This window comes from Acanthochromis polyacanthus, chromosome 22 (genome assembly GCF_021347895.1).
Source record: "Acanthochromis polyacanthus isolate Apoly-LR-REF ecotype Palm Island chromosome 22, KAUST_Apoly_ChrSc, whole genome shotgun sequence".
Lineage (NCBI taxonomy): Eukaryota > Metazoa > Chordata > Actinopteri > Pomacentridae > Acanthochromis > Acanthochromis polyacanthus.
The window spans coordinates 11,653,310-11,671,947 of record NC_067134.1 but is presented as its reverse complement, the minus strand read 5'-3'; the positions used below and the strand labels follow the sequence as shown (position 1 = coordinate 11,671,947).

General features: G+C 39.2%; 4 protein-coding genes across 15 annotated transcripts in view; 1 reads left to right on the top strand and 3 right to left on the bottom strand.

Moving 5' to 3' along the window:
• LOC110969967 (NACHT, LRR and PYD domains-containing protein 12-like) overlaps nucleotides 1–18,638 on the bottom strand; it is a 386,884-nt gene that overhangs the window by 37,016 nt on the left and 331,230 nt on the right. The window lies entirely within an intron of this gene.
• The window catches only part of LOC110968364 (NACHT, LRR and PYD domains-containing protein 12-like), a 290,019-nt gene that overhangs the window by 63,027 nt on the left and 208,354 nt on the right, over nucleotides 1–18,638 (top strand). The window lies entirely within an intron of this gene.
• LOC110969828 (protein NLRC3-like) overlaps nucleotides 1–18,638 on the bottom strand; it is a 38,221-nt gene that overhangs the window by 9,739 nt on the left and 9,844 nt on the right. The window lies entirely within an intron of this gene.
• The window catches only part of LOC127531899 (gastrula zinc finger protein XlCGF26.1-like), a 66,637-nt gene continuing 56,488 nt past the window's right edge, over nucleotides 8,490–18,638 (bottom strand). For 2 of the 7 annotated variants that reach the window (XM_051942299.1, XM_051942298.1), the window contains exons 2-4: nucleotides 16,356–16,457; nucleotides 11,398–12,933; nucleotides 8,490–11,031 (exon numbers count right to left, since the gene is read on the bottom strand). In XM_051942299.1, coding sequence (XP_051798259.1) covers nucleotides 10,783–11,031; nucleotides 11,398–12,933; nucleotides 16,356–16,373 — 1,803 coding nt within the window. In that variant the 5' untranslated portion in view covers nucleotides 16,374–16,457 and the 3' untranslated portion in view covers nucleotides 8,490–10,782. The remainder of the gene's footprint in view (nucleotides 11,032–11,397; nucleotides 12,934–16,355; nucleotides 16,458–18,638) is intronic. The other 5 variants (XM_051942295.1, XM_051942301.1, XM_051942296.1 and 2 more) reach the window with 5 other exon arrangements.

Genomic DNA, 18,638 nt, shown 5'->3' with positions numbered 1-18,638 from the left:
TTCCCATCAACACAGAGCTGTTTGTGGCTTCCTGACAGAGATGAGCTAACAAGCTAACAGTTGGTTTAGCAGCAGCCTCCATTAGCTAAATGTGGCAGTTTGTGGTCGTTAACGACGACGTAAAACATTGTTTGTTTCTAACACTTTGGCAGGTTAACGAGAACTGAGCTGTACAGCCGAAGACATCTGAACTACATCTGTCACAGGGCAGTGTGGACCGGTTCTATTGTTTGTTTAAGTTGATTTTTGGATGTCCCACTGCCTGTGAACGCCTCTGAGGAGGCAATGTGCTGCACCTGCCAGGTTCTCCCTTCCTCCCTAGAGGAACCAATGAACGACAGAGGCTTTTGGGGCTGGCAGGAGAGAGTTATATACGAGCCTGTGAAGAGCAGAGAAGAGTGTCCAGAGGAAGAGCGACAAGAGAGGACAGTCAGAAAGAGGAGACGGCACAAGGCCGGGGACTGGGGTAGGAGAGGATGCCGAAGCTGCGGCACCTCGTGTACCTGACTCCCAGTCCCCCCTGAAGTTTCATGGATAAAAACGTACCGTTAGAAAAGCTTGTCTGTGTAGGTTCTCATTCATCCAGGTCATGGTTATCGAAAGTAGTTCAAATCAATCCACTGGACTTTAAGAAAGTTCCTTGAAGACGTTTCACCTCTTATCCAAGAGGCTTCTTTAGTTCTGGTGGTGGTTGATGTTGCCTCAGCTTTTAAACCTCTGTGAGATGTGTCCAGGGCTATTAATCCAATGACCAATACCAAGACTCGTCTGACTACTCAACGATGGTCGTTATGAGTATTGGTGGGGGTCGTTGAAATGCACAGATGTCACTGAGCCCTCGTGTGCTAATAGTGGTCATTAGCATGAGTCCGCTGAGTAGTTCTTTTGGGGAGTTTTGAAAGGAAAGAAAAGCTTGTTTCAGTGATGACAGATGGGGCTCCCTCCATGACGGGTCAGCATGCAGGCTTCATTGTACGATGCAGAGGTGATCCAGACTTCCCAACATTCCTACATTACCACTGCATCATTCACCAGCAGGACATATGTGCAAAAGTGACTGGATTTGATCATGTGATGATTCCTGTGGTGAAGATCATAAATGCTTCAAAGCCAAACAACCCAGGACATTGAAGGTTCTACTGGAGGAACTGTCAGCTGAACATGGTGACCTGTTACTACACAGAAACCCCATGGATCAGCAGGGGACCAGTTTTTAAGTGTTTTTTTGTCACTTTTGGCTGAAATCAAAGAGTTTCTGCAGTCCCAAAGGGAAGACATCTCACTGCTTGAGGACACTGAGTGGATTCTTGACTTTTCATTTTTAACGGACATCACTGGAAACTGAACCATTTGAACTGTGAGCTGCAAGGCAAAGGTAAGACTGTCTCTGACATGATCGCCATAAACACATTTACAGCTAAGATGAACATTTTCTCTGCATTTACAGAGGAAAGAAGTGCTGCACTTTCCCTCCGTACAGTCATTGCTGAATGAGGATGTTTTTGCATCTGGGGCTTCTTACAAAGCAGTGGAAAAGTCCTCCCAAGTCATTAACAGACTGGGACAAGAGTTAGAGAACAGGTATGGTGACTTTGATCAGCGTGAGCCATGTGTGGAATTCCTTTCAAATACTTTCATTCAAAACTACCATGAAAGGTATTTACAAAAAATATTTGAGATAGAATACCTGAGACTTTCAAATGTCAGAAGAGATTAACATAAATTAATAATGTTGCATAGTTATATATATATATATATATATATATATACACATATGATTCCTACCATATCATTGTCATGGAAATCATTGTTAATCATTTAAAAGAGATGTGATCAGACAGTCTCTTTACATATTATTATTATTATAAGGCGATGATGCAGGTTTCCTATTGAGGAAGTTTGTATCAAGCTAGTTGCCCTTCGTACAACTCAGTACCCTTGAAGCATCTCTCAGGTTCAAAAAGGTTGGTGAGTCCTGCTTTAAAGTGTCTTTTACTCTCCTTCACACGCAGAAAACAAGCTGCGACACCTCACCAGGTAAAACTCATCTAACCTGAGGAACAGGTATGGGCCGTGATGTCACTGTTGTCAGGGCAACGAAGCAGGAAACCTGATGGATGAGTCTGTGGTGAGTTAAAACGTAACTTTGTGAAAATGTGTGTTTGGCAACATTTTCCATTTCTTATTGAATCCACAGTAAAATTTCCATAGTACATAAAACACTCAAAGAGTTCATTTCAACAATAAGTCAGTGAACATATAGAACCAGCCCACACAGTGTTGAAGTTACACTGAAGATAGTGGTGAATTTTCAGTGTAAAACTTGGTTAACACTACCCTACACTGAGTCATGTTCATCAAGTTTTACTCTGAGAGAAATACCACTCAGTGTTATTTACAGTTAACACTAAGAGGTTTTTAGTGTTACTTAGAATTAACTTTTCAAAGAGAGTTAAACCTGCTGAACACTGAGACTCCAAACTAGAAAAATGAGACAAAATAAGACACAAAATTCCACAAATTACAACATAAATGGGAAAACATACGCAGAACTACAAATGAAAGACAAATTATAACATAAATGACACAAAGGCAACACAAAATGGTCAAGATTAGACAAAACAGAAAAATGACAAAATGAAACAAATTAAGACATAAAATAACAAAAAATACACAAATTAGGACACAAAATGAAAAAAACTGGTCAAATTATGAAACAAAATCGTAAAAATGAGAAATTAAGAAATAAAATGACAAAAGTGGGACAAATTAAGTGATAAAATGGTAAAAATGAGACAAAATAAGATGCAAAATGACAAAAAAAATAAGAGATTAGGACACAAAATGACAAAAATGAGACAATAAAGACACAAAATGATAAGAAATAGACAAATTCAGACAAAAAAATGGTAAAAATGAGACAAATTGAGTCCAAAACTACAAAGGAAAAGACTGAAAATGACAGTGAACAAATGAGGACATAAAACTACACATAGGAGAGGAGAGTAGAATGGTAAAAATTAGACGCAAAAAGACACAAAATGATACAAATTAAGACAAAAGGAAAAGAATTACACAAATTAAGACATAAAATGAAAAAAAGGTCAAATTATGAAACAAAATCGTAAAAATGAGACAACTTAAGAAACAAAATGACAAAAATGGGACAAACAAAAAGATAAAATAGTAAAAATGTGACAAAATAAGATGAAAAATGACAAAGATGAGACAAATTAGGACACAAAACGACAAACAAGGGACAAATTAAGAAATAAAATTTTAAAAATGAGACAAATTAAGACACAAAATGACAACAATGAGACAAAGTTTGACACAAAATGGTTACAAAATGAGACCAAATAAGACAGTAAATGGTGAAAGAAATGAAGGCTGCAGAGCTCAGAGACTCTGGTCCAGCTGGTCCTCATGGGATGAATATTACTCTAGCATTACATGTTTGAGAAAGAATAATTACCTTTTCGGACTAAATATGATTTGATAGTTTCTTTTCATATTAAGATCATAAATAGACCTTTAATTCTTCACACTATCCAGATATTGGAATTATAGAGTGAAAAATGAAAGAAATGTCCCAAATAAAACACACTGATTCCAGCACTATTTGCATCAGTTTGATAACTCCTGCTGGTTGGGAACATCCCAACATGTCTGAAGACTTGGTTTTAGAGAAAGAAAAGATTTATTTAATGTTTTAATTCTGTCACATCAATGTTTTTTTAGTTAAAATATGACGAATGATTCAGTTTTATGTTCCACAGATATTTAAAAGATAAAAACCAGTTTAAAATGTCTTTTACTCACATTCAGATGGAGAAAAGAAGCTGTGACACAAAGACGGTAAAAGACAGAACTCACCTGAGGAACAGCGCAACTGTTGTCAGGGAAATGAAACAGGAAACAGATTTCTACCTGATCTGACAACACCATTTCACAGAGGGAACTAGCTGCCAAGACTAAGGGTGCTTTTACACCTGTTAGTCCGTTAAGAGTGGTTCGTTTGGACCCAAAAGTTGTTGCAATGTTGCTAATTTCAACTGGTTCGGTTCGCATTCACACCAGTGTTTTCGCAGTTGAACCAACTACGATGAATGTTATATCTCCCCCCAGTCGTTTGGCGGCGCTGTTCACAAAATAAGGTGTTTTAGATGACGTAGGAGAATGCTGATTGGCGCAGCATGTGAAGAGGGAACAATCCCGGAAGAAAACATTCCATGGATCGAGGTTTATTTGTAAACAACGAACTATGCTCTCCTGTTCGTTCTTGTTGCCATATATTCGTATCATTGCTTTATGCAGCAAGCACAAATACTGCTGTTGTTCCAGCATGAAGCTCGTATTCGGTACGAGAACATTACACAGTCGTTTTTGGCTACTGAAGCTCCCGTAGACCAAAAAGTCTGCTGCGCCATCAAGCCGGTCCAAATGGAGACAGGTTTGTGTTCTCACCAGGAGCGAACCGAACTGGAGTTCACATAGAACCGGACCGAGACCACCTTGTGAAGGTGGTCTCGGTCCGGTTCTTTAGTTCGCACCAAAAACATCTGGTCTGCTTTCACACCAGCCCAAACAAACTGTACTTGCTGGTGTTGCGGACTCCGGTCAGCTTTAAGCGGACCAAAAGGCGTATGTGTGAAAGCACCCTATGTCTATGTCCTGATATGGTCTGGATGTTCTGACTTTATTTGATAAGGTTATGTTTACTTACTGAGTTGATAATCAATGTGAGAAATTAATAGGTCAATAAGAATGGACTTTTGAGTATTCACACAAATAGTGAGTTAGTTGAACTGTGGGACTCCATTACCCATTATGCTCGAGTTCAACCAAGGAATTTTGGGAGTCTACAGCGCATACAGGTACAGAAAAATGTTTAGTTTATGCTAGTAGCAAGTTATACTGTGCCATGAGCTGAAGCTGCTGTTCACTTTGTATTCACCAAAGCAGTCAACGAAACAGAAGTCCAGACTCTTGTCTATTTTTTGAACGCCACTGTGGAAGCCAGTACACTGGAGTCCTCTCCAGACTTCTGTTGTGTTGTTATTCTGCAGCTGATCCTCTATTTTCTTCCTGTAGCTGGCTTTGCACTACCACAAATATGTATAAAATGACCAAAATATTAAATAAGACTACCCCAAATATGTATAAAATTACCAAAACAGGATTAATTGATTGGCTGACAATGGATAAGCATTATTTTTCAATATTTATGGATTGCAGGGATAGAGATTTGTGTCCGAGTCTCTGCTGCCATCTAGTGGTGGATCAACAACATGACTTTTCCCAGATTGAATCCAGAGAGTCCTGACTTGTTCGTTGGATCAGAGAGACTTCCAGTAAGATGGAGCTCTGAGCAGCAACACTTTCCTGAAATCTTCAAACCGTCCCTCATAGTTTGTTTAATCTGAAGTTTAGTCTGAAAAAAATGAATTCCAGGACTTTTAAAAGAAAGGAGATTAATCTTCTCTTCCTTTGTGGATATTTGGATCACGACTACTCTGCAACAACGTCAAGTGAACCGGCCGTCAACGTGAACAACAAAAGAAGCAGCACCAGCTACACCAGACAAGCTGCAAGCCTGGAAAACAATAAATATATATTATATATAAATATAAATATATGTGTTATCGATTATATATTTTTAGAATTTTTTTGGAACACTTTTACTAATTTTTTGAGAACATTAACAAGAATTCTTTTTTTTTTGTTGCCAAATATGGGGTAATTTTTAAACAAGAACATTTTTGAAGGAAAAGTTTCATTGAAAATTTCTTCCTGAAGGTTTCGCACATTTTCAGAAATTTGGGGAATACTTTTGCTGATTTTTTTTCCTCTTTTTTTCAGACAAGTAAACAATATTTTTTGGCGTCCGTAAATGAAGACAACAGGAGGGTTCAGTCAGACGATGACGTTGGTTCTTAGTAAATAGGAATTTTCCATTTTCTTAAAGGACACTTTGTGCTCCAATTTGTTTTTAGGCTTTTTTGGGCTCATTTTTCTAATCTACAAAATGACCAAAATGATACAAAAATGGTCAAATTTTGTCCATTTGTGTCTCAGTTTGGTCATTTTGTAGATTCGATTAGATTGAACTTGACTGTCATTGCACAGAGTACAAGTACTAAGACAGTAAGTGCATTTTTTAAAAGTCCATTGTGATGTCAGAGAGAACAACTGTTACCACATTCCATATTCTGAACAAAGACATTGAAGCACTTGAGAAAGTCAGTTTAACACACAAACCTTGGAGATATTGGAGAGTTGTGGTCAAGATTTCAAGTGTGAAACTTGTGAAGACATTCTGAGCAAAGACTGTGACAGAAAAATGAAGCCTCCTCAGCCAGATAGGAAACATTCAGGTAAGACAGAAGTCCAGACAACGAGCTGCAACTCAGCTCTAAATATCAAACTACACACTGACATGTTAGACTGAAGTTTTCACAACACTGACAACCGAACATTTGCTCATTTTGTGGCTTATTTTGATCAGTTTGCATTCTTAGGGTTGTTAGTGGATAAAATGTTGCCATTTTGCATCTCATGTTCCATTTTGGTGACTTACGGGCCGTTTACACGAGGACGCTTGCAGGTAAAAACGTCAAAATATTTCAACAAAACACCCTATCGTTTATACGAGGACGGCGTTTTGGGGGCTTGAAAATGCAAAAATTAGAAACCGGCATCCGGAGTGGAAAAGTAGAAAACGCTCCGTCGTTACGTTTCCTTCTAAACAGCAAAACTTTGCTGAGAGCTGACCATGTCGCGTACGCGATTACGTCAAACACGTGCGCAGGTGCTTTGGTTTGCCGGCCGGTACAAGGAAGTAAACAAAGATGTGTGATTATTTCCATCCTTCGTACCTTCAAGCAACTCTGGCAGCTCTATGTACACTACAGGAGTCGTACCAACAAACGTACAGAATCTGTACAGATTCCATTCATGAACATTTACCGCGGAGAAATAATGGACGCATGTGGAACTTACATCGATATGTTGTTTCCTCCTCCATTTCGACGTTGCACTTCCTGAAAAAGCTGTCGAGAGTAAGCATTGATGCAGACTCGCTATTTAATGGATGAACAGTCCACTCCCCCTCCGCAGTAAGCGGTTTGGGACGGCCCTTAATATGGAGGACCCTCTGCGGGAACGCGCAGACAGAGGGGTAGTGTGTAGGGGGAGGTTTGGGATTCAGCCATTGTGTTTCCACTACGTGTTCCTGCCACGCCTGCAGGATGACCTTCATACTTGTGGCAGTGGTTGGACAATCATCCAATCAGAACGCAGAGCCACATGACACCCAACCAGCTGTGGGTGCTGGGTCACACACATCACCCAATTCCTGGAGCAGAAAACACAGAGCTACACGCAAATACAATGTGATTTGAACCAAAACATTGATTCTTGTGTTTTAACGATATTAGAGGGCAAGAAAAGTGAACAGAGAGTCAGAAGTCCCTCACTGGAAGACAATTTCTGACAAGAAAAACCTCCAGGAAGCAGTCAAAGGATGCTTTTCCTCACATTAAGAGTCTTCCTTACTGGAGCCGCTGAAAACTTGGACATTGCTGCGTAATTTCTACTGAGAAACTGTTCCAAACAAGAACATGAGTGTTGTTTTCAGAGCAGTTGTGGCCTGTGTTAGGACCATCTGAAAGACGTCAGAACTACAACAATGGAGCACTGATGTTGGAATCAGAGAATGAGGTTTTTCAACAGTGGAACTCCATTTTAAATCATTGACCATCTCCCAAAAAACTTTTTTTTAATCATAAACTATGGATATTTCTAATGGTATCGTTGAAATATTAGCTCAGTATGTCAGATACTTTCTTAGAGGTATTTCAGTGGACTGTAGACCCAGTTTCACTAATTTTTTTTCTCACATTGAAATTTGAGGCTGTTTGAAGATGAATATCTCAAGAACAATTCTAAATAAAAATCTGAAACCTTCACTTGTTTGTCTTGCTAACATCAGCAGATCAGATTGCTGTTAAATACAGCAGTGGAAAAAAGTTTTTGGACATCCCATACATTTGTAAAATACTGCATTAAGAAACACTTTGAGGTCTTCAAGAGTCATTTATTTTAGTACAATCATAAAACTAAACATCCTAAACACAGACATTAAAAACTAAAAATTGATTGGTTCCATAAAAAGGAGAAATTTGGCCGAATTTAGTTTTGTTAGTTTTTCTTGTAAACAACAAACAAAAAAAATATCATTTGTATTTGTGTCTGTCTGATGCAGCCACACCCTTAGAAACACACAAAAAAGACTTTTCAATAAATATTTCATTATGTAGGAGTACTACGTTATCAATAATTGGGGCACCACCCTAGATTCCTAGGGAAATAATAAATTTTAATAAAAAAATTAATATTCATAAAAATTTTGATCAATCTCATATCAAAGTCTTGAATCCTCGGTTAAATTGACCACATTCTTACACAAGAAACACTTAAGACTGTAGTTTGATCTAAAATGAGGTATTTATTAACTATTCTATGAAAATAATGACAAGTGAACTATAGACAATGTAGATATGGTGTGTGTGTGTGCATGTGTGGAATGTGGGAGTGTGTGTGTGGTCTGTGCGTGTGTGAGAGATGTGGAAGTATGTGTGACAGAGAAGGAAATATGGTGAGGATTAGCCAGAGCTAACCTGACGAGGTAACCGGTAATTTGGATGAAGAATTCTAATGATTTGTAAAAGAATAAATTGATTAAATGAATTAATTGACCAAGCGGTTAGTACATCGCCCATAGAATGGAATCAGAGCAAACTCAGCTGGATCTTGAAGTGAACCGTCATGGGGCTGGGACTTGCGGGCCTTCAGAGAAGCAGCAGGTTCGGAGCAGTGTGTCGTCGTCATGGCCACGCTTGGATGTCCTGCCACGGGTTGATTGATTCTGTGCAAATGGACCTGGTCCAACAGGTCTACGGAGGTCACAGCTGAATGGCGCTGGGTTTAATGCCGCTTGATTTAAAAAAAAAAAAAACGATGGCTCTCAGTCTTAGCCAAGAAAAACCGATGTTTGATGAAAAACTGTCAAAATTAAGAAAAATAAATGCTGGTTCTGAATCGGTTCTCCAGATTAAACGAATAAAATTCGGCTTAACGTGAGCAAAATGTCTAGACTAATGTTCCAAAAATTGAAGAAATAAATAGTTAACACTCTGAAAGGAAGAGAACTTAAAAAGATAAAGAAAAACGCGCTTTAGATAGAGAAAATGAGAGAGACTTTGGTTGGCCTCTCAGGGCCAGATGAGGAAGAGAAGAGCGAGAAGGAGGGGGCTGCTTAGGCTTATAAAGGTCAGAGGCGGAGAAAGAAACTTTCAGTGCCAGAAAAAGGAAATGAGCCAAAATGGATAGAGTATGTGACGTTCGAACAGTAAACGATCTGTCTCTCTCCACCATATTTCAGTTGTGTGAAAGAGAAATGTGTGTAGATTGATACATATGTTCATATTATGTGAATTATTTCATTCATAACTATGTGTTTATGGATATGAGAAATATATATCACCGTGAAGATCTCAGTCATACATTTAACAAGTCATACATTTGGTAATGGATAAACACAAGAACTCATCCTTTCAACCTAAATAGGAGTAATAAAGAAGGAATCAGATTAAACATGACAAATTAATAAATCAGCTTCTGTGAAAGATAGAATAGTGATTTTCGGATATGTTAACGATGAATGATTTCCATTGACATTGGTAATTCTGTAAACACAAAATACATTCCAGAAATATTAATTTGGCAAGGGTTCCTTTTTTTCAGTTCAGTTCCAGTCTCTTTGTTTCAGTCAAAGAGAGAGAGAGGGTGACTCCAGCCTTCAGCCATAAAGTTTTACGACTTGTTATCTGATCTGTGGAATGCAGAGACGTCTCCGACTGAGGGTCTCCTAAAGCTGAAAAGGGATTTTAGCATGAAAGTTCATTAAACAAGACATCCATAGCATATAATTGAAAGTCATTGTCTTTAAAAAGAAAAAGTTATTCCAGGGGTTTAAATGTTCACAGGAGCTCCATCCTTCTGTGAATGAAAACCTACAGAAATACAAATGTCTCAATCTTCCTATAGAGAGGGGTGTTGGTCAGTGCTGGAGAGGGACAGCTTATCTGAGTTTTGATCAGCTGAGGAATTCCAGGGCCTTTTCAGTATTCCTACAACAATAATATTTAAGACTGTGTAAAAATTTTCAGGGTGTCTGAAAACTTATTTCCTCACTGTATCTGTCAAAGAATGAAAATGTGCCGTTTTAAAATGCCATTATCTCCAGACCCATACATGTGGCCACGGTTCCATGATGCCAATGTCATGGTAATGACTGGATGCAGCTAATTTACAAAGAAATGATTCTAAACTACGTCAGCTTTCAAAGACTGGACTTTTCATAGAACACTTCATGTTTTTATATTTCAACTCATAGATAGATAGATTAGATAGACAGACTAAAGCCACTAATCTCCTAACTTAATTATGAAGAATCATCAGAGAATCACTGAACCAGCTCTGCATCTAACGGGTTCCTGCAGCCCAGAGGGATCTGAGGAACCATTAAGCTGGTAATCAAGGAAATTCCCCCTCTGCTCACTGCCTCCATCCAGAAATCATATCCCTCTACCACTGATAATTAATTTAACTGAGTAACCACTTTGAATGGTTTAATTAATTTACCAGTCACGTCCGTTACCAACAGCTTTCCTCTTAATGGATTTTGCAAAGAAGGAACAAAGACACTAAACAAAAAAATTAGACCTGAATTCTGTGAAGCCGGATCTCAAGGACTTTAAGCTTGTGGAGGACTTCATGAACTTTTACTGAACCCTGCATGGAGAAATCTTCTTGGCAGGGGTTCAGTCTGTGTCCAGTGTGCATACGCTGGTGTCGTTGTAGGGTTCCTTGTTGGTTGGACGTTGATCCAGACTGGTCGAAGCAGCACTGTTCACCATTGGCAGAGTGCTGACAAGTCTGAGAGTTTTGTCCATCTCTTCCATTCTGCTTGGAAAACAAACACACAAACACAGAGAACGTCAGTGTTTCCTGCAGCATTGAAGAACTGATGCCTTGCCTGAGATAGAGAGCACCCCAAATGACATCTGAAGACACTTTTATCCGTTGGAATTTAACATGCAGTTGTCCAATTACGTCAGAATTCCGAATCTAACCTACATCCCAGATTAACCAGGACCAGATTTCTGTGTCAGAACGAATACAGGTTAGACTGAACGATAGCTGATAATGTGTTAGCAGAATTCAACTGACCACAGTTGTTCAAAACAGTTTTGAAACAATTTTGCAGCAACAGCCAAAATTATCCAATACATAATTGTGTCTACACCGTGACTGAGACCAGCCTTTACATACCTCACTGTGACACTGATTGAATGCTTTCTTTCTGGTGTGGATCTGCTGGTGTTGTTTCAGGGAATACCAAGTTGTAAAAGTCTTCTTACACTCGTCACATCTGTACGGTCTCTCCCCAGTGTGGACACGTTGGTGAACTTTGAGGTTTGCAATGTAGCTGTAGCGTTTCCCACACTGGTCACAAACGTATGGTTTAACCCCAGTGTGGGTCACTTCATGAGCTTTTAACTCTAAGTACAATACAAATGGTTCGCCACAGTAATCACATACGTACACATCCTGTCCAGTGTGGATGCGTTGGTGACGTTTTAAGGTCCATTGGTCATTGAAAGTTTTTTCACAGGAGTCACAGTGGTACCGCTTTCTACCAGAATGGGGGCATTGATGGATCAACAACTGTTCATGTTGAGTAAAGGTTTTCACACACTGATCACAGTTGAATGGTTTAACTCCACTGTGAATGAGTTGATGTGTTTTTAAGTGACTCTTCTGAGTAAAAGCCTTTCCACACTGATCACAGCTGAATGGTTTAACTCCACTGTGAATGAGTTGATGACTTCTTAACACACTCCTCAGAGGAAAAGCCTTTCCACACTGATCACAGCCGAACAATTTCACTCCACTGTGAATGAGTTGATGACTTTTTAACGTACTCTTCTGAGTAAAAGCCTTTCCACACTGATCACAGCTGAATGGTTTAACTCCACTGTGCTTGAGTTGATGATTTACTAGATTACTCTTCAGAATAAAAGCCTTTCCACACTGATCACAGCTGAATGGTTTAACCCCACTGTGAATGAGTTGATGATTTGCTAGAGCACTCTTCTGACTAAAAGCCTTTCCACACTGATCACAGCTGAATGGTTTCACTCCACTGTGAATGAGTTGATGTCTTTTTAACATACCCTTGTGAGTAAAAGCCTTCTCACACTGATCACAGCTGAAAGGTTTAACTCCACTGTGAATGAGTTGATGTGTTTTTAAGTGACTCTTCTTAGTAAAAGCCTTTCCACACTGATCACAGCTAAATGATTTAACTCCACTGTGAATGAGTTGATGGCTTTTTAAGTTACACTTATGAGTAAAAGTCTTTCCACACTGATCACAGCTGAATGGTTTCACTCCACTGTGCACGAGTTGATGACTTCTTAACCCTTCCTTGTGACTAAAAGCCCTTCCACACTGATCACAGCTGAATGGTTTAACTCCACTGTGAAAAAGTTGATGTCTTGTTAGATTACTCTTGTGAGTAAAAGCCTTTCCACAATGATCACAGGTGAACGATTTAACTCCACTGTGAATGAGTTGATGGCTTTTTAACTGAGCCTTGGTAGGAAAAGCCTTTCCACACTGATCACAGCTGAATGGTTTGTCCACAGTGTGAACATATTTGTGAATTCTTAGCTTTTTTGCTGTGATAAAAGTCTTGCCACATTGGTCACAACTCAGTGATTCATCTCTTTTTGCTGTTGTTGCCGAACCATCCTTATCCTCCTCAGAGGTCCGACATCTCACTCCATTGCTGCGTTTACATTTCTGTAGCAAAAGACAAAGACAAAAACAGAGGCAGTGATGGAAGAGCAATCATGAAAAAAAGTTGAACCCAAAGTCTCAATTCCATGTAGTTGGACATGAGGCTGAAACAAGATCAAGAATCTGCAGACATGCCAGCAGCTTTGTCATTAGAAACCTAGAAATGTGTCAACAGCACACTCATAATGTCAACAAAACTATTTTCACAGGCCGATAGTTTTCAGCTTTCTGCACGGTAGTTTTAGAATACTGGGTAGTAAAATCTGTCCATCACCGTGAAAAGCAAAGCAGAGCTGGGACTGATGGGATTGTACCACCAGGATCTCTTGATCCCCAGACTTTCTGTTAAGTTACATTACTGGAGAAATGTACAATATGAAAAGCATACAACATCAATGTCCAGATTTAGGTCTTAATGGCAGCAGGGTCGATTCAGACCACCTTCTAGTTTCTCCTAGGGGATCAGATGTTGATACCAGTTCAGAAAAGATCTGAAATTCTGCCACTCAATTCTGGATTTGACCTGAACAACCCGGGCAATTTGTTGTGCAGCAGTTACACAAGCGTTCACCATCAAACTACAAAACAGTAAAACAGTTAAAGGAATAGCAACAATTAAAGGAAATGTTTTAAAAACGTAAAAAACACAGTAAAACAATTACAAGCAAAATAAAAGCCATTTAAAGAAAAAAACCTAACAAAACATTAGATAGAAAGGGACATCGGCAGCAATCTTGGTCATTTCGTCAGACGTAGTAAAACAGCGATGGCAACAGCAAATTCTGATTTCAGCTGAAAGTTCTTGACCAGGGGTGGGGATGAGCAAAAACAAAATAATACTGGACTTGTTTAAGTCAGCAAATTTAATTAACTTAACTTACGTGTTCTTCAACCTTTTCTCAATATCTTCAGTTCAAAATACACTAAATATAGTATATACAAGTCAGTTCACTGCAACAATCCTATTTTGAATTTGTGACAAAGAATGCTACGAGCAATTTGATTGGTCCAAGCTTGAAGCTATCCAATCGCTGGGCTGTTTACAATCGAATGATAGCTTCAGTGAAAGTCTCGCGGACTCCCGCGACATGTTAACGACATTAACATCAGCGACAATAACGGATTTAGACGATTCACAGAAATGTTCAAATTTTAAATTAAATCGGCGGAAATCCGTGGAAAATTGCCATCACTGAGTAAAAGTTTTCAATAAACGGCCACCGATGTAATTAGGTAGAGGACTTTTCTTTGGTCGGCACTCTTTGAGACACCAGATTACATTGCCCACATCAAACAAGGGATTCTGTGGAGAGGCTGACATGAGACAGTTTTTAGTCTCAGCATGTTTAGCCCTAAAATCATGGGAGTCAAACCTGACATAAAAACTGTTTAGACTTTGAGCCAGCTCCAAATTACAATTATAACCACTGAGCTGAACTCTCTCATTGACACATTAATTAGTCCCAGTGATCAGATTCATGCCGTGCCAGACTGAACTGAGGTTGTTCATTTTGAGCTGAGACTCAAGTTTGTCTTTGTATTGTCTTTTGTGGGTCCTGATCTCCTACTTTATTTCCTTCTGTCAGGTATACTGATTTAGTGTATTTCCTTCTCTGAAGACTGTTTTCTTTCTGTACAGTAGGTCTTTAAGCTTCTTAGAAAGCCATGGCTTAGTGTTTAGATATAGTTTAACAGTTTTTTCAGGAATAACACGAGTTCACAGTCTGTGACCCAGCTGCTCACAACATCAGTCAGTTCATCAATATCAGCTGAGGATTCCACGTCCCAGTCAGTAACCTCCAGACATCCCAGCAGAGTGTGACAAACTTTCACTCTGATGTTCTGCACTTTGCCTTGCTTCAGTACAGTGGTAGACAGGGATAAGGAGGATGCAGTTGTGGTCAGAGGAACCCAGAGGAGAAGCACCTTTCACATTGTTGTAACAGATCAAAGACTTTGTCTCATCTAGTGGTACATGTGATGTATTGATGGAAGTCTCTCAGTGTGTGTTTTAGTGTGCAGTGGTTCATGTCTCCCAGACTGATGTTAGGTGCAACCAGGGAGTTGGACTGAAGTCTCTGGATGACCTGATGGATAAGCCCACAGGCATTTATTTCACTGGCCTTTGGACGGATATAGACAAGAGTCACAAATATCTGGGGAAACTTCTGAGGCAGATATGGAGGGCACAGTGAAACAGGAAGCAGTTTTAAGTCAGTAGTGCAGTTTCTCCAGGACAGTGTCAGATTTGCACCAGTGCTGTCTTTGTCCATTTGGAAGACCCACTTGAGCCCAAGCTTTCATTTGCTGGCTGAGGTTGCTTCAATATTTCCACATAATGTTCCACCTTCTTGATGCCATCTATTTTGTGAAGTGCACCAGTCCCTCCTGCAGCAAAAACATTCCCACAACATGGTGCTGCCACCCCCATGCTTCACAGTTGGGATGGTGTACTCAGGCCATCCTCAGCCAGCATCTTCACAAGGTCATTTGCTTTTGTTCTGGGGTTGATTAGCATATTTCCCTCCAAAACAATCCTAACCTTAACCAATCTCCATCTTGAGCAGCAGGATGGCTTGACATTCCCATGGTGTTGATCCGTGCATGTAATTGTTTGGACAGATAAACGTCAAACCACAGTAATCTGGAAATTGAACCCAATGATGAACCACACCTGTGGAGGCCCACAAATGTCTTCCTGATTTTTTGGCTGATTTCTTTAGATTTGCTAATGTCGTCACACAAGGAAGCAGTGTGTTTGAGGTGTGCCTGAAAATACATCTTAATCTATCAAAAGCTTTCAAAGCCAGGACATCATCATCTTGAAGGAACAGCAATCTTAGTGTATGCAAACTTCTGATTGTGAATAAAATAATAAAAATTCTCGAAAAAAAAAAACTCTTTCGTTATTCTGGCATTTAAAAATAATTTTGGTCATCTTAACCGACATAAAACAGGAGAAGCATTGCCAGATTTAATGTCAGATCGTGTAAATTAACAAAGGGTTATGTGTCGTTTTATACGGTGTACGAAAACTTCTGGGTTCAACTGTCTGAATTTCTTGAGAAGGAAAAGGCTGGTAAACTCACAACGCTCAAAAGTATTATTCTCTACCAAAGAAAATGCTGCTCTTTACCTTCCTGAACAACTTGCTTGAAAAACAATACATTTCTTCCGTTACTTATCTTCATCACCATGTAAGACATTTTCATAAAGTATGATCAGCAGCTAGTTCAGCCTCAAACAAAAACAAGCAGCTTCCTAGCAGTCCACCATTATATCCTCAGTACAGCTGCTTCTGCAGAGCTACATCTCTCCAGCCAACGTCACCTGGCTTTGGTCGGCCCATCTAACCAACTGGAGCAACTTTACACATTTTAAAGAACAAATGAATGATAATAATGTTACAGTGGTATGTTTCTCACTTTTTGTGAAGAATCCATGTTTCCTCCGTTGTTGAGCTCAGACTAAATGGCTGCCAACATTCCTCTGCTCCTCCGTCAGACTCTCCTCCTCCTGCCAATCACCTGTCACATCAAACACATCTTCATTAGGATACCACTCTATACACAAGTGTCAGAGTGTCCCATATGTTCATCAGCCAACACAGAGGACACATTTCAACTCAATAGTTCACTTTTAGCTCTTTTCAGTTTCACCTAAAACTGATAAAAATGAACTTAAACTGTTAAAAATAAGGAACATAGACAGAAAAGAGAAATGGAAAAAGAGAATAAAGAGAACATAAAGATGCTACTGCAGGTGATTCAAGACAGGACTGCTGGTAGAAAACTGTTCATGCTGTAAGTTAGTGAATGTATTTTACTGCTCAGTGTTCTGTTTGAAGGCAGCTCTCACTTTGTTCTTTGTACTCTCTCAGACTGCTTTGCACTCTGTGTCACCTGTACCTTCAGAGCTCTGAATAAAAGAACAAAAGATTTATAGCAAAGAACAAAAAGGTTTTGCTTCCACAGCAGTATTGAATGAGTATGTATTTTATGTTACAGTGACATGATTGATATATTGATTTTTTACAGGAATTGTTGTGCATATTTCTTATTACTTAGCAATAAAATAGTCCAGATGCAAATTGTGTGTGAGTAATGTTTTAATTAAAATGCTGAAATAAACTGAAGCAATATTGAACATAATTTTTGGCCTCGAAATGCACCAGAATGCAGGAAAAGGACTCCATTTTTTCAAAATTTCGCACACCACAGTACAGATACTGAAAAAGTGTGGCTAAACAAAATTCTTGCACTTTAGCCACAGTGGCTAGAGACAAATTTTCCCTAGTGCAAGCACAGACATTGTTAATGTGGTAAAGGAGTTGGAAACAGCTGATTTTTAATGGAATATCTCCATAGGGGTACAGAGGAACATTTCCAGCAACCATCACTCCTGTGTTCTAACGAGGGCTGCAACTAACGATTATTTTGATTATCGATTAATCGGTCGATTATTTTTTTCGATTAATCTGTTTATGCACTTACATTTTAGTTTTGCCTTTATTTTCCAATGTAAAATATTAATAAATGGCCTATGTCATTCAACGTACATTTTAAGAGCTTTAATCCATGTTACAATGTCCTAAAGTCTTCAAAAACCTATCCAGAGTTGGATTTTAGTACGTCTCAATTAGCAGCAATCAAAACACTGACTCATCAACACATACATACTCATACAACCATCCAACGTCACAAGATCTTAAATGAAGTTTCACCAAGGCAACATTTATACTTTAAAAACATCTTTCCTGTAGAAAAGCATTTTCTGGACACCCATGTATTTTAAGCTATACTACAATAATATCACAAGTAAGGGCTCCAAAAGTAGTGAACTAAATTTAAGATAGTAATTTGAGAACAGAAAGAAAATAGAAACAATTTTGCTGTTAACTGCATTTTATTTTTTCCCCCCAAAAAAACAAACCCAGATTTCACCTGAGAACGAGTTTTATAGCTTACTAACATGCTGTGAAACTGGAAACAATACCTAAAATAAAGTGCCATTTCAGGATCCGAAATGGAAGTCACATTTTTAAGAGTTTTTAAAAAAACAAAAACTGAATATTTAGAGCAAACAAGTGCATTTTACTAACAATATAAACATTAGTCTAATGAATGAATCATGAACTTTGCATTGCAGTGCAAAAATGTTAGCATGTCCACATTCTCTGGGCTAAGGCCAGCTCTCTTTTTAGAGGCTATATTCCCTGCTGCAGAAAATAGCCGCTCTGCTGGTGCTTGGTATACAGATATAGGACTTTGCTAACCTTGACAAAAAGAAGTATTTCACCTCATTTGACTTCCACCACTGTAACGGATTTTCCATCCATTCTCTATACACCGCTTTATCCTCACTAGTGTTGCAGGCCAAGCCTGCCCCTTTAACCTAGGCACGTAGCAGTGGGCGTGTCTATGTGTGAGAGGGTGTGTATGTGTGCTAGGGAAGAGTACGAAAGGGGGCCCGCGGCGGGTGTGTGTCGGTAGCAGAGACGGAGATATGTCGAGCTGCACATGGTGAGACAGAAGTTATTGAAAAGAAGTGTGAGAAGTCGATGTATGCTCCAAGCAGTAAGTGTGGACAGTCGCTGCTGTTAAAGTGCCCTGTTCTTCCCAACTGCAAAGTTTTGTTGGACTATAGATTGGCTGTTACCACTCAGGAGCCGTGCTAAGCTCAGCAGGCTAGCACTACCCGAGGCTGCC